At 32.1% G+C, this 24907-nt stretch overlaps 4 protein-coding genes across 6 annotated transcripts; 2 read left to right on the plus strand and 2 right to left on the minus strand.

Moving 5' to 3' along the window:
• The first annotated feature begins 1463 nt into the window (after window positions 1–1463).
• LOC103495518 (E3 ubiquitin-protein ligase RMA1H1) lies at window positions 1464–4042 on the plus strand. Of its 3 annotated transcripts, none has more exons than XM_008457105.3 (2): window positions 1464–1736; window positions 3150–4042. In XM_008457105.3, exon 2 carries the CDS (start codon window positions 3188–3190, stop codon window positions 3905–3907), a length of 720 nt encoding a protein of 239 aa, XP_008455327.1. In that variant the 5' UTR covers window positions 1464–1736; window positions 3150–3187; the 3' UTR covers window positions 3908–4042. The 3 variants fall into 3 exon arrangements, with proteins under 3 accessions (XP_008455327.1, XP_008455329.1, XP_008455328.1); XM_008457107.3 differs by having other exon boundaries at window positions 1469–1736; window positions 3155–4042; XM_008457106.3 differs by lacking the exon at window positions 1464–1736 and adding an exon at window positions 2234–3010.
• A 1492-nt stretch (window positions 4043–5534) lies between these two features.
• On the minus strand, window positions 5535–8168 carry LOC103495690 (pentatricopeptide repeat-containing protein At2g20710, mitochondrial-like). The gene is made up of 2 exons (XM_017046184.2): window positions 7787–8168; window positions 5535–6951 (listed from the first exon to the last, which is right to left on the minus strand). Exons 1-2 carry the CDS (start codon window positions 8054–8056, stop codon window positions 5737–5739), a joined length of 1485 nt encoding a protein of 494 aa, XP_016901673.2. The 5' UTR covers window positions 8057–8168; the 3' UTR covers window positions 5535–5736.
• Window positions 8169–9524: 1356 nt separating this feature from the next.
• LOC107990314 (pentatricopeptide repeat-containing protein At2g20710, mitochondrial-like) lies at window positions 9525–13639 on the minus strand. Its single transcript, XM_017046197.2, has 2 exons — window positions 11704–13639; window positions 9525–10898 (listed from the first exon to the last, which is right to left on the minus strand). The coding sequence occupies exons 1-2, from the start codon at window positions 12001–12003 to the stop codon at window positions 9663–9665; spliced, it is 1536 nt and encodes a 511-aa protein (XP_016901686.1). The 5' UTR covers window positions 12004–13639; the 3' UTR covers window positions 9525–9662.
• Window positions 13640–20198: 6559 nt separating this feature from the next.
• Window positions 20199–22942, plus strand: LOC103495519 (expansin-B3-like). The gene is made up of 4 exons (XM_017046199.2): window positions 20199–20527; window positions 20961–21267; window positions 21354–21483; window positions 22528–22942. Exons 1-4 carry the CDS (start codon window positions 20353–20355, stop codon window positions 22720–22722), a joined length of 807 nt encoding a protein of 268 aa, XP_016901688.1. The 5' UTR covers window positions 20199–20352; the 3' UTR covers window positions 22723–22942.
• The last annotated feature ends 1965 nt before the right edge of the window (window positions 22943–24907 follow it).

Below are 24907 nucleotides of genomic sequence, written 5' to 3' on the forward strand. Positions count from 1 at the left end.
TTATTTGTGATAGTGCTTTGAAAATAACTCAAAAATAATTCAATTAATCTTTGTAATCACTATTAAAAGAATTTTAAATCATCGGGTTGGTTTTCATTAATTGTTAACATTAAATGAAGACCTAGTATCATAATTATTTAAAATCGTTCAATTGATGAATTAAAAAAAAAAACAATTAAATTAGTTATTATTAATACTTATCTCCATTACAATTTATTGAAAACTCTACACCATAATTATGTTAAATTAATTACTTAAAAATTAATCAAAATAACTTAAAAGCAAACGTTAGTTCCTAAAACTCAAGAGTGTAAAATTAAAAGTAAAAATGTAAAACTTAAAACTTAAAAATGTGACTTTAAAAAAAAAATGAAAGTAATTTTAAAAAGATGTAACCTTTCGGGAAACTTTTACGTAATAAAACACGAAATTATTTACGGTCCTTGTAACAAAGTTTTAGTCATTTTTTAAATATTTCAGGTCTCTCCTTTCATCTTTCTTCTATTCTTCGCAATTTCTTTCATTGTCTCCTGCGATTTCTTTCCTCGTCTTTCTTTTTTTCTTCTTTTTATTTTATTTTATTTTTTTACGTCGTTTAAATTTGGGTAACCAAATCTAAAGGACAGTATACAAAAAATAGCAAAATCTAAAACATCGTGCATAAAGAAGTGTAAAAAAAAAGAAGATATTCTATAAAGAATCTTGAAAAAAAAAAACATCATGTATAAAGAATTTTTAATTGAAAAGATAAATTGTAGTCATATTTAAAGAATGACATACAAACAATAACCAAATATGGACATTTTTGGTATTTTAGATGATGAACTTCTGACTTTTTGAAAAAGACTCCTAGCTTTATTATATTGCCGCTTTATTATATTTTTTTAAAAAGACTCCTAACTTTTTAAAACTAATTAATAAAATTATATTCACGGGAGACTAAAAATATATTAAAAGATTAAAAAAATACTAATTTATATTTTTTTTAAGCATTTTAAACCTAAATTTTCGTAAATATATTAATATAAACCTTAAATTTTAAAAAGTGTGTATCTAAATAATATATAATTGAAAATTTTAATTGAGAGTGGAATCACAAGAATTTAGAGTTTAGATAATGTTTAAATTAATTTACATTATTAGCAAATTTAGAAACATATGGTATGAAATAATATTTAGTAAAAGAAAAATAAGTATGGATGTATCTAACCCCTTTTGAAAATTGCCATTAAAATATTGGGGGTAAGGTCTTGAAGTTTGAAAAAAATGTCTTCACTCAATAAATGCAAAGACAATAAATTAATTAATATTTGAATCAAAACATATTTAAATGTTTTAATATGAAAAAATTCTTTGGTTTAATATTGGAGGAAAAGGCTGGGATAACGACACGTGGCACTTACCATTTTTCCTTTTTCTTTTCTTTTCTTTTTATAATTAATTAATTTAATGTTTCGTGAAAAACTTAAAAGGAAGAACAGAAGAGTAAGGCTGTTGAGGATTAGCGCGCCTTTATAATCTCTCCTTCAACATTTCTTCTCTCAATTCCTTCTTCTTCTTCTTCTTCTTCTTCTTCTTCTTCGTCGACCCTTAATTCTCTCTTTCTCTTTTATTTTTGTGATAATTTTTCCATTGGAGCTCTCTGATTTTGCTGCACCAAGTTTCATATCCCTAAATTTTGCAACCCTTCTTCTCAAATCGAATCGACTAATTTCCCTCCTCTTAAATTTTGTTTGGTACGTTCTCAACTTTGAGGATTGTTTTTTATGAAGGGTTCTTCGTCCAAAAGGGTTTTCCACTCCCTTTTTAAATTGGACCATTTGTTCATTTGTTAATGAATTTGGTTTTTTCTTTTTGTGTTTTCGTTAGGAATTTATAGACTGTTTTTAATTGGAAAAAGGATTGGTTAACTCATAATTCTAAGTGTCAAGTGCTGAATGGATGTTTGGATCTTTATACTCTTCTGAGATTTTGTGTTTTATTTGTTTATTTACTTGATTTCTGCGTGATTGGCTTTTGATCTGTTTTCAATTGTTTGAAATATTTTAGCCTTTTTCGGTAAATATTTTGTTCTTTTGTTTTTGTTTTTTTGCCATCTCTGTTCGCATCTTTCCAAAATATAATATCTGAATTGTTAGTCAAATTTCAAAAAACAAAACAACTTTTTAAAACTATTTTTTTTAGTTTTTAAACTTTGGCCTTGATTTTCAAATCATTGGTAGAATGTAGATAACAAAGAAATAAGGTTGGAGATGACAATAGTGCTTGTAAGCTTAATTTTTCTTTTTGAAAAAAAGCAAAGGCAGCGAACAAAATACTTATCAGATAGATTATTAGAAATTTGGATGTTTAAGTAAAGATAGTTGATTAAGGTTAGCATTAAGAAAAGAATAATTTTAAAATCTAGATTTCACTGTTTCATTTTTTGCCCCAAACAATGTTTACTGGCATGTTTTAAATATTTTTGAAGATCTAAGTGCAAGATTCAGAGTATTTTGTTGAATAGTTTTGAAAAGTTTGAGTAATATTACAACTTTTCTTATAAAAAAGACTTAAATATTTGTCAAAAGTTAAAGGGAATTGTATATAATTATAAGGAGAGGTAATTGGGCAGTTGGGAAATAGCTCTAAATCTTATGTCTTTATCAGACGACTCATATGCCCATACTCAAGAATCGCTAGAGCTGACACTGCGATGTTTGTTTAATTAATTTCTACTAATTAAATTTTGGAATAGTTCAACATTTATTTATGTTGGATCTGGATATGATGCGTAGTTTTAATCAAAATATCTTTCTAGAAGGTCAACTTGCAAATAACATTTAAATATCTGATTGGCCCTTTTGCCTTAACCTCTCTAGGTAGAAGCATTAACCATGGGTTTGTCTTTATAATATTCTAAAAGGCATATAACTCTTGCTCTTATCTCTTTGTTCTCATCATTCCTTGTACTTCAAGGCATTGATTTTTCTAAAAAAGGGAGAACCAAAAAAAAGTTCATCTTCTTCATGTAAACATATATTTACTATTCTTTGCTATTCTATTCCATTTACATTCTCTGTTGCTTCAAACATCTAGTGGTTGTTTGATCTTTCTAGTTTTCTGGGTTTTGATCCAATATTGATGTAAATTTCTCTATGTTTTGGCAGTTCAGGTATCTCATAAGGGTTGTGTTACAACAAAGAATATGGAAATGGAACAGTACTTTGAGGAGGCCAGCATCCAGATTAATTCATTTGGAGAGAACAAATCTTCTCTAGAAAATTGGAAATCTGTTTTGGATGCCATGGCTGAAACTCATTGTGATGCATCTGGGCTATTTGATTGTAATATATGCTTGGAGACAGTGAAAGATCCTGTCGTTACACTTTGTGGCCATCTCTTTTGTTGGCCTTGCATTTATAAATGGATTCATTTCCAGGACAGCTCTTTAGAGAAACAAGCTCGACGACTCCCGCAATGTCCTGTTTGTAAGGCTGAAGTTTCTGATGCTACTCTAGTCCCACTTTATGGCAAAGGTGAAACTCAAAATCCACTCGAAAGCAAGAATCCACAGCTTGGAATCGTGGTCCCTCGTAGGCCTCAGGGTCCTGCTTGCTTTGAGTCACCAAGGCCAACTTCTCACCCAACATCTCACACAGTTGGTCCTCAATTCAGGGAAGGAAGTTCAGATTCTTCTGATCAATCAAATGTTTACTATGCTCAAGTGACAGGAGCGTTTGGAGAAGTGGTTTATGCGAGAATGTCGGGTGCGATAACGAATCTATATGCGTATCCGAATTCGTATCCTCTTGTGTGGAGCAGTAGTCCAAGGATTAGAAGGCATATTTTGCAGACAGATGAATCACTCAACAGAATATGTATTTTTCTTTTCTGTTGTTTAATTATATGTCTTCTTTTGTTCTGAGCCATAGATTTTCACTTTACTTTCCGACCCATTGTATAAATTTTGGTGGCGATTGGTTGCCCCTTTCTGGCCCTTGTTTCTGTAGTTGGTGTAAATAAGAATTTTGTTGTAGCCTCATTATGTGGGCTTCTATTACATTCTTGACTCTTGAACTGGTCTTTTTCTTTTATCCATTTTTTTTTATCTTTCTCTAATGTTTAGATATATAGAATTCATTCCTTTTATTGATAAAACCATGAATCAAAGATACTACAAAGAATACTTTCATTGGGCTATAACTGAGACTATAAGAGCTAAAGATAGTAAAATATACACCAGGAGAGAACAAATAAGTCATGTAATTAACAAACTTATCGATATCCAGAGCAATTTACTTGTCCCAAACTAAGGGTGTTTAGAATACATTTTTAATTATTTAATTTAAAAAAAAGTCATTTTAGAAAGAGAATAATAGAGTATTTGACAACCATTTAAATTAACTGAAGAGGTTAAATAAAAATGTATTTTTTGAAAAACATTTTTTCTAAGTCTGTCTAAATGAACCTAAGAAAATAGAAAATGAAAACGGATGAATTAGCACACAGCTTTGGTTCCTCCAGTTTGTATATATTTGGTGTTTGGTTTGGTTCATGAAATTTCGCAAGATAAGCTTTTGTCTAAAAGAATTATAAAATGGGTCTAAACAACTTAAAATTTGCAATATTATCTTTGTCATTCCATAAACGTTTCCCAACAAAAATCCTTCAAAATTGTGACTTGAAACAATGTGGCAATTAGTGTCACACTATTTAGAGACAAAAGCGACCATTATAAAATTTTAGGACCAAATTCATAAAAGACAGATAAAAATATATACAGATATTCAGTCAAAACTATATTTACAGAGCAAAGGTGAAGTTTTGGTTTGGAGAGAGAGAGAGATTAATAACTAAAACCTCAATTAATTTCTTTTGTAAGAAAGAACCATAATAATATTTTAGTTTGTAAATCATGTCTCAAATCGGCGGTATCTTGAAATGTCAAAAGAGAATCAAAGTAAATAAAAAGGAAAAATAAAAATAACAATCGGCCAAGTCTTGAGGTTGACCATCAATGTCTTTTGGCAGCCAACAGTTTAGAAATAAACTGAGAAAATTCTGTCACTTAGGGAGGGAGAATCATATTTCAAATCAATCATGTTCCAAAACCATTGGCTAGAATCTAGTGATTGCTGTCAATAACATGTTTAAGGGTATGTTCGGAACAATGTTTCAAGTGTTTTAGAAAACCTGTTTTCAGCCACCCCCACCTCAAAAGTCATTACAAACATGCTCTGTAGGTGCGAAAATAGGTGAGTTTAATATTGATTTTAGTCAAGTCAAAATTCAAATTGATAACTTAACCAACGACTCAGTCAAAATCTGTTAAAGCTCATCATGCCTTTCAAATCTTCACAATAGAGTTTCTTTTCCTCTGCTAGTAAAGAGACTTAAGTAGCATTAGAGCCTGAATGAAGATATGTCCTTCCTATCCTTTGCTAGTCAAAATGAAAAATATAGTCTTTTCAAATTTTGATTTCCAGTACTTCACATGACATAGGGATCCAAGGTAAAAAGAAAAAAAAAAAAAGATTCCAAGGAAAAAGAAATTGTAGATGCAAATCCTCAGTACACTGATTACTAGAAGAAGATAGGTTTTCCCTATCACAAAATCCAAATATATGGGTATTTCAAGAACATTGAAAAAAGTTAATGCTACACTATAACAAGGGAGAATGGCAGGAAGAAAAAAAAAACTTCAGTTACAATCAGAAGTTTCCTCATGATTTAGCCAGCAAAGTCGAGCTTGTTTCAATCTAACTCGTGATCGAGTCCCTCACTCTGACCTTTCAGGTCAAGTAGATCAAGGCACTTGATTGAGGTTTGGTTTTCACTGTGGATATAATCTTCTAATCTATTGCAAATGTTTGAGGGAAAAATATCACCTTTGCAAAGGAGCCCTATGATTTCCTCTGCCAACTCCACATTTCCATTTGTTTTCAAATATTCAAGACATGCGGCCACGATATGATTATTAGGCTTCCATCGAGGTGGACTAACTGATATTGCTTTCTTCATAGTTTCCGCTGCTTTATTCGTCAGACCATTAGAATGATATCCACTTACCAGTCGATCCCAAGCAAATGCTCGTGGTTCCTTGCCATTCTCTATAAGCCTGCTTATATATGCTTCTGCCTTATCCATAAATCCCTTCGTACAATAACTATTTATCATCATGTTTGGGATTCTGAAATCAAAACATGTATCCCCTGATTCCCATTCCTTCAAGATTCTTTCAGCACCGTCGATATCGTCCAGTTTCATTAATGAATTAATCATACAAAGATATCCTGAATTGAATCTCTTTTCCAGATTCGAGTACAAGTTCCAAACCCGATACACCTCATCCTTATTTCCAATAGCACCATATAGTGTAATGAGATATTCATATGCAGACCACTTTTGCTTGTCACCAATGAGTTGTTCTGCTTTCTTCAGCATCAATATACCATTTTCAGAAAAACCAGCTTTTAAATATCCATTTCCTACAGTGAAATAAGCATGCCAATCCATAGCAACTAGTGAATCTGCCTCCATTTTTGACAAAAGCTTTTCCATGTTTGCTATATCGGAAGTAGCTGCATAAGCATTCATACGAATATTATATGTAAATCTATCATGACCAATTCCCATTTCTTCCATTTCTTTGATTAATTCATCAAACTTCTCCTGTTTACCGAGATCAGCATAAAGGCTTAACATAACATTATAGGAAAGTGGTGTTTTCATAAATCCAACTTCCCTCATTTTCTGCATGATTGCCTCTGCCTTTTCCAAATTTTTATTCTCTACATAACAGTTTAGAAGTGCTCCATAAACCTTATGATCTCTTGAAGATTCCCTAATGCTGCTAAAATACTTCTCAGCTTGTTCCAAACCACGAGCTTTTGAAATTAAGTGCAACTGAACAGCAATGTCCCCAGGTGACGGGTTTTTGTTTCTTTCATTATGTATCCATTCGCACAACTGTTGCATTACACTATTACAGTAACCAATAATGCCAAATTGTGGATAACGAAGACATATTTATTGTTTACCATTCATAGATGATCTAAGTTCAACGCTTCAGTTTGAGAGAAAAAGACAAGCAAAAAGGGAAAGAGGACTGCCATAACTAGTCCACCTTGCTAGGCAAGATCATTAATATAGTGATTGAAGGTATAACGTTGCCCTTAATTGTGGGTAAAGAAAGCCCAAGCTGGGGAAGTTTAAACTTACCAAATGGTCGATACTAAAAGCTGACAGAACAGAACGTTCTACTGTTCTGATAGGTTACAAAGAACAGTCTCCTTCCTCCATAAAGATAGTGTCAATATCACTAGTAAATAACCCATCAGTTCAACCTTTTAGATTAATTAATGTTTTCAGTACATGAGGTTTCATGTTCAATCTCATGTTAAAATATTGATTTTTATTGTGTAGGTCTTCTACAAAATTTTAAGCTTAAGTGAAGAGGAGAGTTAGAGTATTGATATAAGTATATTTTACCATAACTCGTTAGTTTAAGCTGTTGGGTGAGTACCATGATTTTAAAAACGGGAATTTCATACGAATAAACAATTTTTTTGTTCAATAGGCGAGAGGATTCGAACCTTTTAAGCTCCAAGGTATATGGGTTAATAAACACAAGCTAAGCTAAAGTTGACACCAAAAAATGAATTTTTGGACGACACCCAATTCCTCCTTCAACGAACTAAACATTCATTATCATATGAAAGGACAAGACCAGAACGAGAGAATCCTCAAGTATTGTACAAGGCAACAAGTAGTAAGAAGGAATGCGATTTCGAAACAAGGGTACCTGCAGAGCATGGTTGAAGCGACCAAACTTCCTGAGCTGCTTGATAAGCGCTTGGATATCAGATTGGTTGACTTTTCGGCCTTCTTCGATCCATTGGTCCAACACGCGAACAATTGAGATTCGAGGATCACCTGCCCGAAAAACCCTTCGGAAGAGAGTATCCTCGGTACTTCGAGAAGAAGGTAGGGATTTTGTTGAGTAGAATAGAGCCTGAAGTACCTTGAAATTGGAGGAAAAAAGCCATGACTGAGAGCAATGGAGCTTCATCATGGTCGGATTCAACACTGAGGAGTCGACGGGAAGTTCCGGCGGGAGAAGAGGGTCCAAATGTGAAAGGTCGATTTTCTTTTTCTTTCTTAAAAAAGAATTAGGAAATGTCAATAACATAACAAAACAAAACCACTCTTTAGTAATAAAAAAGAATGCATGCTTTTTCTAACGCTTCTCTTTTTAAATCAACTTCATTCAAACCTTATAATAACGAGAAGAAAAAAATCAACTTCATTCAAACCTTATAATAACGAGAAAGAAAAAATCATCATCAAGAATGGTGAACGATTAGGTTTCGTGCAACTTCCACAATAAGAAGCTGATATCGTTTGCACAACTTATTTAAGGTAAACGACGTCATAACATGTATCACTACCTTCCTCTAATTGGACAAAAGAGAAGGACATAATAGATAAAAAGGTTCATAGCGTGCTAGAGAACGTGCGACGAAATTACATAAACGATTACAATAACTAAACGCTACCTCACCAAAATACTGGCAAGTTTAATGTGACATCCACCGAATTCTTTGTTTCAAAAAGATCAACGTTTTCGAACGTTTGGAGTCCGAACGATATATGTTGAGTTTGACTCCACCAATGGAGGTTGACACACATTTATCTTCTCAATTGTAGAAGGTAAAGGCCAGCCTAAATAGCTTCCTCTTCCAATGCTTTGATAGTCCACCCCTATCAAACTTATTTCCTCTTCCAAGACCTCTCCTTGGTTCTTAGCTTACTTGTAGTTCATTTCCATGAATCCATTGTAGATCATTCACCCATGTTATTTCTAACACACTTCGAACGAGGAGAAAGTAATAGTCCCCGAATGAAATCTCAATATTAATGATATTTCTAAAGACTAAAAAAAAATTTAAAATATGATTTAAATTAGTAAGTAAATATTCAAAATATTTTTATTTATATTATGTTAATGTTAGTGATATTTTGACAATTATTATTAGTCATTTCTTTTTAACAATATAATAGACATATTGGTGTGGAAACTATGAAATTAATTAAAAATATTGATGAAAATGTAAAAAAAGAAAAAGAAAAAAATGTAATATTAGAATTGCAACACTTATGGTTCCACAAGCCTTTTCAGTACTAATGTCATTTCTCAAAATTAGGAAGGTATGATCTTTTAAAGAGTAACTTATCTTTAATGAGTTTAATTATCAAGGAAAGTTTAAATTTTACGGTGAAGCTTCAATCAATAAAAGATTTTAACGAAAACAATATATATATATATATATATATATATATATATATATATATATATATATAAAATAAAGTTACTAAAGATGGATACAAACTCGAGATATATCAAAGCATCCACAATAGTGAATGTCTATGGCTTGATACAAGCTTCTTGCTCCAAATCAAAATCCATCACTTAAAAGCATAAGAACACGACTTTAAAAGTGTCAACAACTACAATCTAATGGTTGAGATAATGATGAACAGACCCACAAATAAGTGAAATTAGCATTATGGCATTGCTTTTATCATTACAAAAAGAGTTGGCATGTAGAAAATGTAGAAAATGCCATTCTATATATCAAAGAATAAAAAATCTAAGAAAAACTAAAACTTTTTACTAACTACAAGTTAGTCTTAGATCCCAGGATTTTGTCTACCTCTTCATCTGCTGCAAAACCATCCATCTTCATCTGTTCAAGAATGCTAAGAACTGGTTTACCCCCTGCTATGGAAGTTCTCAGCAATCTGTAGTACATCTCCTTCGCTACTGTACCTGAGCTTTTGCATAGTCGTACTATTTCCTCCATTGTTTCTGCATCTCCTTGTTTTTCCAAGTAATCCAGACAAGCTTCCAAAATGTCACGCCGCTTTGGTTTCCAATTTTGCCTTCCGACTAACATTGCTTTCTTCAACATCTCAACGGCTTTGCTCATGTGTCCGTATTCTGCATATCCCGTGGCTAACAAGCTCCACGTGCTGGCGAATGGAGTTCTTCCAACCACTGCTTGGTTAACAACCCATTCCGCCTTATCCAAAAGACCTTTCCTGCAATAAGCAACCAGAAGTCGATTCAACACCCGAAAGTCATATACAGTGCACTTTGATTCCCACTCCTGGAATATCCTTTCAGCCCCTTCAATATCATCAAGCTTGGCTAGAGATGTGATCATTAAAGCATATGGAACACGTGTTTGTCTAGTTAATGGTTTGAAGGTATTCCAAACCCTGTAAACTTCGTTCTTATGACCTGTTCGTTCATAAAGGGACAGAAGAAACTCAAATGCAAGTTTATTTGTATTAGGTCGAATTTTCTTCTCCATTTTGTTTAGCATGGAAAGAGCCTCTGTTTCCAACCCAGCTGTAAGATACCCATTAGCAGCAATTGAATAAATTCTCCAATCAGCTTTGAATTCAGAATCCTCCTCGATCCTTTTGAGAATCTTTTCCATACCAGAAATATCTGTCTTCGCAACATAAGCTGCACAAAGATTTCTAATTGAGTAAATATCTTGAGGTATTCCCTTCATTTTCATTTCTTCAATCAGTAGATCAATCTTTTCATGCTGCCCAATCTGAGCGTAGAGGTTAATTAGCACATTGTAAGCAAAGGACGTATTAGCAATGCCCATCTTTCTCATTTCTTGCATGATGGCTTCAGCTTTCTCAACTGATTTCTCTCTAACATAACAACTGAGAAGAGAGCCATAAACATTAGAAGTCTTTAACCGAGTAGATATACTGTTGAAGTAATTTTCTGCGTGTTCCAGACCATGAACACTATGGATTAAATCCAGCCTGAGTGCTGCATCACTCGCCGATAAACTCAAGTATCTTCGATCAGTCATCCACTGAGATATCTGGACAAAAGCAAGAAACAAAGAAACTCAGAACCTGCTTGAAAACTGTTAAAGAGGACTGTGTCTTCAGGATCCATTCAATCAACATTTACGTTTCGTTTGAAGATGATTTAGGCCTCCTTTGGTAACCATATTGTTTTTTGTTTTAGTTTCTGGTTTTTGAAAATTGTGTTGGCTTTGTCACAATTTCTTAACCATGGTTTTCATCTTTTCCAAAGTAAACATATGGCTTCTTAGTCAAATTAAAAAACAATACCATTTTTGAAATGAAAAATATGCTTTCAAAAGATGAAAATCATGGTTAAGAAATTGTAAAATAAAAAACTTTCTTACCAATAGTTTCAAAACATGCTTGGATTTTGAAATCAATCCTTAAAAAGTAGAGCATAAAACAAAAATCTAGAGATGGAACAAGTGTTTATAAGCTTAATTTTAGAAAAAAAATGGTAATTAATTCGCTTTTCGGTCCTTATCTTTCAGCAGTTGTAGTCATTGCACATTCAAAATCAAGTATCCGTTTTGCTACAATATCTTTAGAATTCATCAAATCCCAAATCCTATAAACAGTTTTGCTAACAATTTCTCAAACAAACCATCAGGAACTTCACTACACAAACCCCATTTCCAAAATTAGGGCAAGAAAAGATAACCAAATACTACAAAACCATCTCAGCTAGATCACCAAAACTCAATTTCAAAGCTAGAAAAAAAAGCCACTTCCTTTAACCTAGGAAGCTGTATTGCAATACAACACACTAAGAATTCAGTAAAAAAACTATAGGAAGTGAGAGAAGGGAAAGCGAACCTCTAAAGCGTGATTGAAACGGCGAAAGTTCTTCGTAAGGTAAACAAGATATTGAAGTTCCGGTTTCCAAATAGCTCTGCCGTCACCAACCCACTTCTCCAGTACCGGAATAACTGAGATTTTAGGGTCTCGAATGTCAATGATTTGGTTGCGGAGAATGGTTGATTGGGGCGGAGGAGTGGAAGAGAAGGGCAGGGAAAGGGTTTTAGTACAGAAAAAGGAATTAGATTGGGGTTTAAAAGTTTGAATTAGTAGATTGGGAATGAGGTTGTTGTTCCAGCTTCGGAGCTTCCTTACCATCTTCTTGATTCACAGTAAAGCTTACAAATTGAGAATGGAAAGAGGTTTCGTTTTGCAACTCAGTCGGAACTCAGAACAAAAATGGCTATAAACATGAACCCTTCATACTTTGTTCAAAACGTACATTAATATTCGGTGATCGAGAGGGAAAGAGTATCGAATTTGAGTGTTTGATAGTAAGATTCAAAGTGAATATAATCAATAAACATATTATTGATATATTTAGTTTTTTTAATAGAAAAAATAAAATAAATTCTATTGAAGAGTTTTAATAACTTTTTCTTTTTACTAAAAATGTTTGATTTAATGGTTTAATTCCAAAAGGAGAGTTTAATCCAATAATTACCTATCAAATTATCTATCTATAATTTGAAAGAGAAACCATAACATTTCAATAATAAAATGTGACAATTCTAAAATATCTTTTGATTAGTTTAGATTTAGAGATTTTTTCTATGAAATATAAATATTTTGTTGATAGTATTAAAAAAATTCATCCCCTCTCTATACCCCATTTAGGATTTATTTTTATTTTGAGGATAATTTCGTAACAATTTTCCTATATTAATTCAACCAAAAAAAAAAAAAAGTTAAGGTTGAGAGTCAAAGATTTTTTTTTAATAAAATGTTATAATTCAAAAAAAAAAAAAAAAAATCGGTTTGGGATTTTAGATTTTTTTTTTCTTTGAATTTTTTAAAAGAACTCCATAAACACACCAAAAAAAAAAACATCACTAAATTAATCAGAAACACTAACTTATGTATGGGAAGAAACAAAAAATGATAAAAACAAATCGAGAAGTGCCAATGGCATAATTATCTGAGGAATCAAACGAAAAGGAAACAAATCCTAAATAAACTTTACTCTTTTTTTTTTTTTTTTCTTTGAACACCTAAATTCGCAATCTTATGAACAAGAAAAAGAATATTGAATTCAATCGCCAGATATATCCATATCAAGGGAGTACAAGAACATAACTCAAATTTGCAACATCAACAAAAACCCAGATCCAAGAACAATAAACAACATTCAAATCAACAAACCCAGAAAAAGAAAAAAGAAGAAAAATTAAGGCAACCAAATTAAATAATAAATGATTCAATTCAAAACAAAACCCTAAACAAAACTAAATCCAGAAGAATTTTACAGAAGAATCAACCTATAAGGACTAATAATAATAATGAATCATCATCATCATTAGCCTTTCAATTGCTTCACTTTATGCCACCCTTTCTTGCAAGTTTCTCCCACAATCTTCACTCCTTTCTTGAACAAAGTCTTCAACTCCTTAGCCCTTTCCTTCACTTGCTTCTCGAATCCACTCATTCTTCACTAACGATTATCAAAAAATAAATAAATTATGGGTTCTCCAGAAGCTTTGATTTTTATTCTGTTCTCTGTTTGTTATGGGGGTGGGTTCTTCTTATAAAGAGAAAGGCTTAAGGAATAGGGTATCCTATCCGACGAGGCAAACGCATTTTGAACTTGTATCGAACGGTTGGATCTCGAGATATCGGAATCCGCAGGGACGTGTCGAGCATCTAGAGGAGGGAGAAAAGGAAGTGCTTTTGATTGGGACAACTGTGGGAATGCCAACTTCTTAAATTCTTTTGAAATTGAGATTTAGAATTCCTGGAATCAAGGTCAATTTTTGGGTCTAATAAGCAATTTGATGATTTGGGGGACTCTCATTCTGTGGCTTTCTACAAAAGAATCTGTTCTGATATTTGATAGAGCTGTTGTATATCTCATTCTGTGGCTTTCTTTGATTAAATAATATACCATTAAAAATATAATAACTATAAGAAACCTTTCGAATATATATTGATTAAAACGAAAGAAATCAAGATGGACGTTTCTTAAACTATAGTGACTCAAATAAGGCTGAGTAGAAGTCAAAAGACTCCGTAGTAAAACTAATATTTAAATCTATTTTGAAATTATAGTGACTCAAATGGGACTTAGAGAATTGATATCATTTGGAAAAAGTAGGAATAGAGAATGATTAGTACTTTTATTTTATGGTTTGAATTAATGGGAGTTTGGTGTGTTGGTCTTAAATTTGAAAGTAGAGTGGCAAAGGAAAACAGAGGTGAAGAACAAAGACTGGTGGGGCTATAAGAACAAACACCTCTAAGTGAAGCATATGAAGGGTGGGTGGCATTGATAATGGTGGCACCTAAAAAGTATGCAACTTTAATATCATTAACTCAACAATTCCCTATATCAAACCAAGATAACCTGCTATATTAAAAAAAAGATTGTTATAAAAATGTAATATCTAATCCACTTAATTTAGAATTGTTCTAGGATTTTTGTTTTTATTTGGTTATTTGGTAAGTTTGAGCATATCAACGTAGAACCCGACATTAATAATGAAATGACAAAAACAAAGTCAAATTACAAATACACGTGTCAAAATTGAAGAATTGACCATTTTTCTACTGCAATAGTAGGGTTACAAGACCCACTTTTCTTTTTTGTTATCTCATGTAATTTGAAAATAAAAAAATGTCGCATTAGGCATATATATGATTATCATGTTGTTCCTTTTTGTTTTTATCTTGTTTCCTAAAGTATTCAATGAGGTCACGTTTTGTAGAGAAAAAAGTAACTTAAGTTTGTATTTAGTGATTATTAAGAGCATGAACAATAGTAGTTACAAGGATCAAACAAGCATGTATTGTTGTTTGATGCCTCGTGATACAGTACACCATATCGTTGCATGCCTCGAAGTCGCAAGCATAGCCTTTACGAAATGTAATTTGTAAACCGATTTATTTCAGATATTTTGGTAGGTTGGAGTTCTCTTGGTTCATATTTTCCTATGTTTTTCTAGGATTTAAATGACGAATTTCATAGGGCTGATTTGGGCCATTTAAAAAATGGGCTCTTTCAACTTCAATATTCAATGTCAGAAATTTTGGCCCCATTTAAAATGGGGTTGGTAGCCTTAAAATAAGGTCTTTTCTTATATTAATGGGTTCAAGTCTTCATGTTTTGATTATCACTCCCTCATGCACAATCCGGTTTCATGCCCATTAGTGATGCTTTCAACTAGAGAAAACCCTTTAAAACCCTATTCTTTCTTCTTCCTCCTCCCCCATTTTTCTTCTTCCACTTCCCTCTCCTTTTTCTCCTTCTCCCTGGTGGTTGCAAATGGACGGTGGAGCATAGGACGAAGCTCCTAGCGTCGGGCACGAGGTGAAGCTTTTGACGTCTTTTTTTTATTGGTTACACGTTCGATCGACAACATGAATTCTAGACGAGGTGAAGATGAGGAAAGAAGAAATGAAGATGGAGAAAGGGTTCTTTAGTCGACACACAACCTAAGGAATGAATGTACATATGTACACAGTGATATATATAATCGTTTATTTCATATAAATTATGATGATGGTTGTTGCGGTGAAAAACTAATTGTTTTTGAGTATATATCAAATAACCAGTATATTGAATTCTGCCAAAGATTAACTAACACCTTTATGTATTTAAGAACATGAAATGTTTGACTCACCGGGATGACTTAGAGTTATTATTTTGAATATAATGTATATATTTTGAAATGAGGTGCAATTTGTATTATGAGTTCATTGTCCGGTTTATTTAATATAAAAATTTTAGTTTTTTTTTTTAATATTGTACGTTTGTGATGAATTGGAAACTAATTATTATTTTGAGAGCAAAATATTTATATTTTAGTTAATTGTTTTAATTTGTGATGAATTGGAAGCTAATAGTTATATTGAGAGCCAAATATTTGTATCCTTTTAACTTTTTTTTTTGAAAAGTGATTTCATGTTCTTTGTTTGAAAATATTATGTTTTGCAATAGATATTTTTCTATATTATTTCTCAAGACTATAGTTAAGGGAACTTTGTTATGATTTGAATTTTGGATTTTCTCAACTAGGGATATTTTGGTCCATTATTAATTTATGATTGATAAATCTAAAAGTCGTCGTTTATTACATGTCATAACAATATTTTCTAAGACAACTTTTTTATTGTCAATAAGTGACCCAAAATTATTGAAATTTGATTGATGTGAGTATTTCACTTATCATATTAAGACATCTCATGATATTTGCGAAAATTGTCAATTAAAATGTTTATAATGATTGATAACTATTTGTTTCATATTTGTCTCTTAATAGTCCAATCATTTATCCAATAAAATAAAATATCTTATACTACACTATCTATCGAAATTGAAATGTATAATACATATATCATCGATTCGATTAGTTTTCATCGATTTTTCAATAAAATCGTATCGAAGTAATGGTATTTTATTTTCTTCAAACACAAATCGATATGTCAAATTTTACACAAAAATTTCAATCCAAACTATTGTATATGTGTGGGTCAATTCCATCAACACAACTAAAATATAAAAGTCAACCAGAAGGATTAGGTTGCCTTGCTAACTAGCGAAATGTATTTGTTCAAGTTTCCTAGCCTACTGCTTGAGTTGTTTTTGTGATTGTCCTCGAATTTATTTTAGATGTGCTCATATCTTCGTTGTTGTCTTGTTTGTTGCAGATCATACACAATATTTTTTTCTAGATTTGATTCATTGGGGTATTTGTCTTCTTCAGAGCTCAACCGATTTATAATTTTGTTGATATTTTTCTTCCTCAATTGTGCTATTTAAGCTCTAGAAGCTTTCTTTGCCAGGGTTGTTGCACCTATTGTATTGCCTGTTCTTCATTCATATTTGACAAAAAAGTATGTTTGAAGCAAACATTCTTCTATGTGTGTTGCTACTATTTTTGTGTGTAGTTTGTTGAAGAGTACTAAATTCAATTCGAACATACTCCACTGCTTTAAGGGGAGCCTAAAGTCGATTCAATTAAGAAGAAACTCTCATCTTTAGGAGAGTCCTAAGGTTCTTTTGTAGAAGCGAGTTCTCATACACTTTGGAGGATCCTATGTTACTCAAGCTCACAAAGAAAAAATAGAAAGATAACTTCTAGTGAGAGGAAGGCTCACACGCTTAGAAGGAGCCTAAGTTTTTCACCACTAACAGTCACATACTTAGGCCCCCTAAGTTTTATAGCGAGGGAGTCTCACATTTATAGGGAGCCTAAATGTTTATCAAGTTAGCACAACCGATGTTACTGTAATCTTGACTGTATACAAATATGTACAACATCGTGATTGTTTGACTCAATTATATTAGCGAATTATCTTTTCTTGGCACACTGCCTACAAACGTAAGTCCTGTTGTATGACATCTCATGTGAAAGAACCCAATTTCAAATTTTTAAATACGATAGGAATATATATGTACATATTAAACCATATCATATATTGCTGTTTTTTTTTTTTTTTTAATTAAACCATGTTAGTCCTAGAACTTATAAATTATAATACGTTAAGAATAAAAATAAAAGGCATGGAAGAAAGATATTGTGAGCAATGATTGATGAACAAGAAGAATGGCACGTCGCAGCCAACTCAAGTCCAATGGACACCAAGGTGGAACTCGTGTAAAGAGAGAACCATGAGCCCATAGTTGTCAAAATTCCATCTTTACTCACTTGGGGCAAATATTAAAAACAAGAACAACAATATTCTCTACCATTTTTATAAATACTATTATTTTAATAAATAACGAAGAATAATATTTGACAAAAATAGGTATTGAAATCGTGAACTAAGTTCATGATTTTCACCCACACACATCATGCCTTGTTCGTCTATTTTGGATTGCCATACTAACAAAATGAAGTCCACGTTTTCCATATAAGTTATAAAAAATTTGTTACTAATTATGAACGAAAGAAATCATTAATCGTTGGTCCAATGATTTTTTTGTTATAAATATGATGATTGTTCTATCTCATGTCGTATTGGGTTCAATTTAGTTTTCATATTCATGACATAAAACGATAACCATTAGGCCAATGATTACACCGTTTTAATGACAAAAAAAAAAAAATTATTACAAATTAACCAATGACTTCTTTAAAACGACTTGGCATCTTTCACCAATGAAAATCATCTTGAACCTTATTTTCCACTTTTACTCTATTTTTTATCATTATATTATTTTAGAATTTACCCACCCATTCATGAGTGAATTTAACCTCTAAAGTAAATGATTAATTAAGAGATGAAGTTTGATGTTCCATAGGGTCACGTGCTAATGATATTATGATATATATATATATATATATATATATATATATATATACAATCCTTGAAGTCACTTTCTAGAATATATGGTTTTAACTACCAAATAAATAATTAAACATAAAGGAATCATTACATTTAATAATTATAATAATAATAACAATAAAGTAATTATATAATTGGAGTAATTTAGGGTTATAAAGAGAGGGGGCACGTGGAAGATTTTGAAGATTCAATTCTACAACGTCCAATATTCTTCCACATGCACATTATTATTCTAAATAAAACTTTATAATAATATACATATAATATCTTTTCTCTCTTCCTTTTTCTTCCACACATGGATTTGCGAATCAAACTCCCTTTTCCTTTTCCACTCAATTTCTTGTTTTCTTCTCTTTATTAACCTTTTCTTCTTCATCCATCTCTTCTTCTATATATATATCATTCTTTATATCGTTCCCATTATAATTTCTTTTTTTCCTTTTCATACGTATATATAAGTTTACTTTTAAACCTAACCCACTACAAAAATCTACTTTCACCAAAAGTATCGATTTGAAAAATTTCGTTCGATAGACACTATTCGAGAAAATTACGATATCTTGAGAGTTGCAACAAATTAAATATTTTGTGGATGATAAATTTTTAATTTGTATTCATTTGATTTGACTTTAATTCAATTCAATTATGTATGGAATTGGTCAATAAAGTTAAAATGAGGAATTCTATTGTGTTGGGGTGGAGGAGGTATATTTAGAAATGTTTTTAAAAGCTTTCGCCTTTCATCCTATCTTTGTGATATTATATAGTTATGAACAATGAAGATCAAAATAACGATGGAGAAGTCTATTTTAGTTAATAATTGACCGAGTACTTCAAGTTTTTATATAGTTTCTAGACCTCTTTATTAACATTTTCAATGCTTTATTTGCTATTACTATAATTTCATCGACAAGTGAGTCTTAGCCAATGACTTTTTAATACTCTTTCATAAAAAATAGTTGTTGTGCATTCCTTTCTTTTTTTGAACTTTTGGGCTTCGTGATGTGTCCATACTAATTTTCAAGAAAACTCGCACGAGTGTAGTGCCAAGTCAAAAACACTTCGATGTTCAAGTTAATCTAAGAAATATTTAGGTCAATGAAACAATAGTGAATTTACTCACTTGTTGACGTAGAAAAAATGAGACTATCTACAAAGACCATAATTTGACACATCAACATAGTTAGTGTAGGCATAATACATTCTAAAGGTCGTTCTAGATTTTCAACCACTAAACTCAGATTCATTAATTACCCCTTTAGCAACAAAGATCAAACTCAACAATAATTGACTAAAAACTCAAGATACAAACCCTTGTATTCCTAGAATGTCTTGAACTTAAGCACCGCCCCCACCAACAATCTTAACCATTATATTGGTCAACGCCTTGTATAGCTAGCTTGCCAATTTTTTCTATTCACTTCTAAGAAATGTAAACTTAACTCAGAAAAAACTACTCGTAAAAAAAGTATATATCGACATCTTAAGTTTAATATATTATCCTCCTCAATATCATCTATGTATATATGAAAAAAAAAAACTCAAATAATTGAAAGAAAGCAATAGATGATTAATGAGGAAAAGGTAATGCACGTGATGGATGGGGGGCAAACACCATATATCTCACAACCTAACAAATAATTGCTTACGAATGTCAACAAAATCCACAAAATCACAATTCATTCACACCCAACCAAAAACAAAAAATGAAATTACCAACTCTCAAAACGACATCGTTCCTAACTCGTTACCCTTCCCAACCGCCATTATTCATAACTTTTTCGACCGTTATTATTCCCCCAAAAAACGACGACGTAATAACTGTTTAAACGTCTTCCAAAACAGCCACCCGAAATTCTTGCCATAACTACCGGTGGGCCATTAATTATTTATATACCTCTAAGGCCCACCGTAATTAACTACAAACCCAGGGGCTAACTTCGTCATTTCCATATTAAAAAAAAATATAATATTTGTAATTTACAAACTTCATTATAAAAAAAGGTCTCTTAACTCTTTAACTCCCAACTTCCTTCGCTGCTCTCAAAAACTGTCGGCAGAAACGACTCTTTCCAGTAACTGTTTCTCTTTTTTCGGTCCTTGTGTGTTGATCGGAACCTGAGATTTCCGGGCGCCGCCGTCGAGTTTAAACCACCGTCAACAATGCACCTCCCCCGTGGCTACTTATGGAATATGATAATGTTGGTGAGTTTTGTAGTGGTGGCCGGGAAGTTTGTTCTGGTTGAATCAGCTCAGCTTCCAAACCGTACCACAGCTTCGCATTGGCTCCCGGCCACCGCCACTTGGTACGGCAGCCCAGAAGGCGACGGCAGCGACGGTCAGTGAAATTTGTAACTTAATTTATCTTTATATATAGAAACAACATTCTTTTATCAGTCTCCACCCTCTTTTTTGTTATACATATATGTATATAAATAAAAGTGGTCGGCAGGGCAACAGGAGTTTCTTGCTCGAGGACAAGTGACGTGAGATTATTAATTTATCTATAAGTATTATTGCTTTTAATAAGTATAAAAATAACAAACATCAACAATTAACATGCAATATATAATCATATTGTCATTATTATTTTTGTGTTGAATCGAATGAATGAATAGGATTTTGAGATAGATAGATATTGACACCTCAACAACTACTTCTTTTTGGATTTTGAGATAGATATAGCTTGATTTGACATCTTAAATTTTTAAAATTAACCATTTTTTCAACCAATTGTAATTTTAATTTTTTGGGGGGGTGGAATGAATTAGGTGGGGCATGTGGGTACGGTAGTTTGGTGGATGTGAAGCCATTCAAAGCAAGAGTAGGAGCGGTGAGTCCAATCCTATTCAAGGACGGGGAAGGGTGTGGTGCGTGCTACAAAGTTCGGTGCTTGGATCGAGCCATATGCGCCAGACGGGCCGTTACCATCATAGTGACCGACGAGTGTCCAGGTGGGTATTGCTCCAATGGCCGGACTCACTTCGACCTGAGTGGTGCCGCCTTCGGACGTATGGCGGTGGCTGGCGCGGGCAGCCGTCTCCGAGACCGAGGGGAGTTGACCGTCGCATACAGAAGGTAGGGTGTGTAGTGAGTGAGTTGAAAAAAGAGAGTAATATTTAAGGGTATTTAATTTGTTATTTTGATTGGACATGTGTATACAGGACTCCATGTAGGTATAGAGGAAAGAATATAGCGTTCCATGTGAATGAAGGTTCGACAGATCATTGGCTTTCGCTTTTGGTGGAGTTCGAGGATGGAGATGGAGATATTGGTTCTATGCAAATCAGACAAGTAAGCATCTTAAACTTTAACATATAAACTATATAACCAAGTAAACATCTTAAAACTTTAACAACTATATAACCATCTAAAACTTTTTTATTTCCATATGTTATATATGCAAAATGGTAGATTATATTATATCAATCCGTGTCCTACTATATAAATATTTGTTGTGTTATTTTTGAAAACGTTCATTATTAATTATTATTTTAAAATTTGATGATTTGATTTTTTATTTCACAATTTTTATTAGATAAAAATATTTAGGCATGTATTACTTAATTGTTCCATTATAAATTGTCCAAGACAGACTTTTCTATTTTAGATATTTTTTTGTTTTAATTTTTGTCGTGGAATGTGCACTTGTTAAGCACCTATATATATTAATCATTAAAAGAATAAAAAGTGTTTTATAAGTCTCTAATTGAATCTTCTTTTTCAAAAATATTTTATTTTTAAGTTTTGTCTTTTTAAATTGAATTCTTACATAAATTTCAAAAACTAAAACAAGATTTTAGAAAACAAAAATTCTGAATTTCCTAAACTTGGTTTAAATTTTGAGTTCAATTTTAGAAGGAAGATGACCTATTATAAAGTCTAGTTTTTCTTTAAAAAAAAAACAATTAACTAAAAAATGAAGAAGAAAATCAAACTAAAGTCTTAAAATTCACTTTTTTTGACATATAGTAGTAGGTTTATATATTAATCATATTTTATTTCATTAAGCTATAATCAACTAGAGATCACACACACAACCTCTCAAGTTTTAGATCCACACATTTATCATCCAACCTAAGATATTATAACTTTATATAACTTTCTTGAGGTAGCTCTGTCCATGTGACAAAAGGGGCCACACAAAAAAAACCAAGAGACAAGACTTAGTGAGCATGTTGAAAAATGATCATGATAATAGTTTTTAGTGTTGTTTGCGATCTCATTTAATTTTGACACAAATATATACACACACACACACACACACACACATATATATATATATAGTTTATGAGTAGTAGTATATAATATAAAATTATAATGTATTGTGTGTGGTAGGCAAACTCAAAAGAGTGGATGGAAATGGCACATGTGTGGGGTGCAACATGGTGCATAAATGGAGGGCCTTTAAAGGGTCCATTCTCAGTGAAGTTAACCACATTATCCACAGCTAAAACTCTCTCAGCCAGAGATGTTATTCCAAGGAATTGGTCTCCAAAGGCAACTTACACTTCTCGCTTGAACTTCTCCTAAAACTAAATACCCCTCCTTCAACTTTCTTCAAATATAAACCCTTCTACCTACTACTGATCATATATGTAGTATGTCAAAGTCCTTAATTAGCCTTAGATTTATATCATAATGTAGCCCTCTCCAAAGGGAGAGAGAGCGTTCTCTTTTTGTACTTCATGTATCGTTTTTGTTGATCCTATGTGTTTTTCAATTATAAATGAATCGGATGTGTTTAGTTTAATTTCTATCTTCTTAAACTTATGTAACGTAACAATTTAATGGAGTGAAGATTTGTTTATAGTTATAAATGTGATCGAATAATTAATTAGTTTATCAATTTACATAAATAAGAGAATCTAATATTATGTATTGATAATATTTTTAAATAATCCAGATTATCCACAAATTGAAAAATTATTATCGTAACTTATCATAATTTAGAAACGAAAAGCTTAAAAATTATATGAACTAATTATAAACGATTTTAAAAGTTCAAAAATATAAAAGTTGAGAGACTATAATTATACTTTAACTAAAAAATTATAAAGTAGAATAATTTTAGACTTGTCTAATAAAGTTTTAAAAAAATGTCAAATGAATTCATAAAACATAAAACCTTACCAAACAATTACAAATGTGAGAAAAAAAAAATTCAATGTGGATATACATGATGAACTTAAATTTCTAACTTCCCAAATATTGGTTTGTCAAAAGATTTTACTTAGACCCTCACTTTATAAAATAATACTAGATTGAGAAAATTGTGTGTGACAAAGTAAAATCAATAGAATCATGCAAATGGAAATCTCTAATGATAACTTATATGGGATGATATTAGCACATTTCCTTTTAATTGTAAATTGTGATGTCTCTATGATAACTCTTAATTGGAAGGATCTAACATCATTTCTATATCTTTTTGCGTCGAGGTTATGGTCTTTAGTTTTGTGTACATAGCAAATGTTATCCATTTTTGAACGAATACAATAATATTAGTATTGAATTTTGAAGCAGGATGAGAATACTAATATCTCTACCTAGTTGAGATATTTGGATGAATCTCGTGATAAAAAAACGATGACTATGAAAAAATATGTATAGATATAGATATAATATAGAAAGAATATATAAAATGAAAAGGATAATAGAGGTGGATGTGATAAGAAGTTAAGTAGGGGCTGGTGGTATAGCACTGTGACCACCTAAAACGTGGGAGTGTGGGCACTGTGGGATGGCTTTAATTTGTTATATATTATATGTCTAGTTTTGGCACATGGCCTTTCTATCTCAATCTTCTCCATCACAAGTTTATGTTAAGATTCTCTCAAATGTAAGGGGGTAAATCTTTGATCATTATTTCGAACATGTATAATAATGTATTCAAAATTCTGCTATGTTGTTGCTGTCTGATCTCCATAATCCTCTTGGGCATGGGGTTTATATAGTTTTTGTTAATGTTTAAAATGGGCTTTGTAATTGGGCCCAATTTGAAGTTTGAAGAGTAAAGAAGAGGGTTTGTTTGTGGGATTTTGGGTCTCAAAAATGATCCACAAGAAAGGTGTAGCATTGACTACAAAAAGAGAACCTGAAAATCTAAGCCATAAGAACCTCCATACCCCTTTTGCCACAGCATTTGCAAATTGATTCCCAACCAATTGCACTCCTTTCAACTTCATCTTTAAGCTAGGAAAGGTTTGAACTAAAAGGGTATAATCAACCAACCAAAACTCCATGTTGTCATATGAAGCCATGCCCTAATATCCAAGGGAAAGGGCCAAGAGGCTCAAAATTCTCTACTCTGCCACATGAAACACTGGGCGTGCATGTCGAACATGTTAGACTCATGGGTTGACCTAATTTTGACTTTGAAACTCCAGTTCGTTGAATGTTGTAAATCTACATAGTGTGAGTCAGTCCTCTCACTCTTAAATTTTAAGATTTTTCATACTTTTCATTCTTTGATTTAGCAAACAATCAACCAATTAAATGATTATTGTCGTAATTTGTTGGGTAGGGAATGCTAGCCTACTAGAAAAGGGAAGTTATCTATTGTCTAAGCATAGCTTTACCAAGAAACCAAGGGTGTAAATAGTGTATGTTTTACCTTCTTTTATTCTCTCTTTCCTCTTAATCTTTCGTCAGAGGTTTTTCGTAGTCTGAGAATAAGCTAGAATTTGGTCGACCGAGTAATGATCATCAAAGAAAG

This window comes from Cucumis melo, chromosome 1, assembly GCF_025177605.1.
Source record: "Cucumis melo cultivar AY chromosome 1, USDA_Cmelo_AY_1.0, whole genome shotgun sequence".
Classification (NCBI taxonomy): Eukaryota; Viridiplantae; Streptophyta; class Magnoliopsida; order Cucurbitales; family Cucurbitaceae; genus Cucumis; species Cucumis melo.

Bases quoted from the DNA above. Each gene is read 5' to 3' on its own strand.
- LOC103495518 (XM_008457105.3), top strand. From the start codon at position 3,188: ATGGAAATGGAACAGTACTTTGAGGAGGCCAGCATCCAGATTAATTCA.
- LOC103495690 (XM_017046184.2), bottom strand. From the start codon at position 8,056: ATGATGAAGCTCCATTGCTCTCAGTCATGGCTTTTTTCCTCCAATTTC. The intron at 6,952-7,786 runs GTACCCTTGTTT...GTAATGCAACAG, and splicing joins GCTTCAACCATGCTCTGCAG to TTGTGCGAATGGATACATAA.
- LOC107990314 (XM_017046197.2), bottom strand. From the start codon at position 12,003: ATGGTAAGGAAGCTCCGAAGCTGGAACAACAACCTCATTCCCAATCTA. The intron at 10,899-11,703 runs GTTCGCTTTCCC...GCTTTTGTCCAG, and splicing joins GTTTCAATCACGCTTTAGAG to ATATCTCAGTGGATGACTGA.
- LOC103495519 (XM_017046199.2), top strand. From the start codon at position 20,353: ATGCACCTCCCCCGTGGCTACTTATGGAATATGATAATGTTGGTGAGT. The intron at 21,268-21,353 runs GTAGGGTGTGTA...ATGTGTATACAG, and splicing joins TTGACCGTCGCATACAGAAG to GACTCCATGTAGGTATAGAG. The intron at 21,484-22,527 runs GTAAGCATCTTA...TGTGTGTGGTAG, and splicing joins GTTCTATGCAAATCAGACAA to GCAAACTCAAAAGAGTGGAT.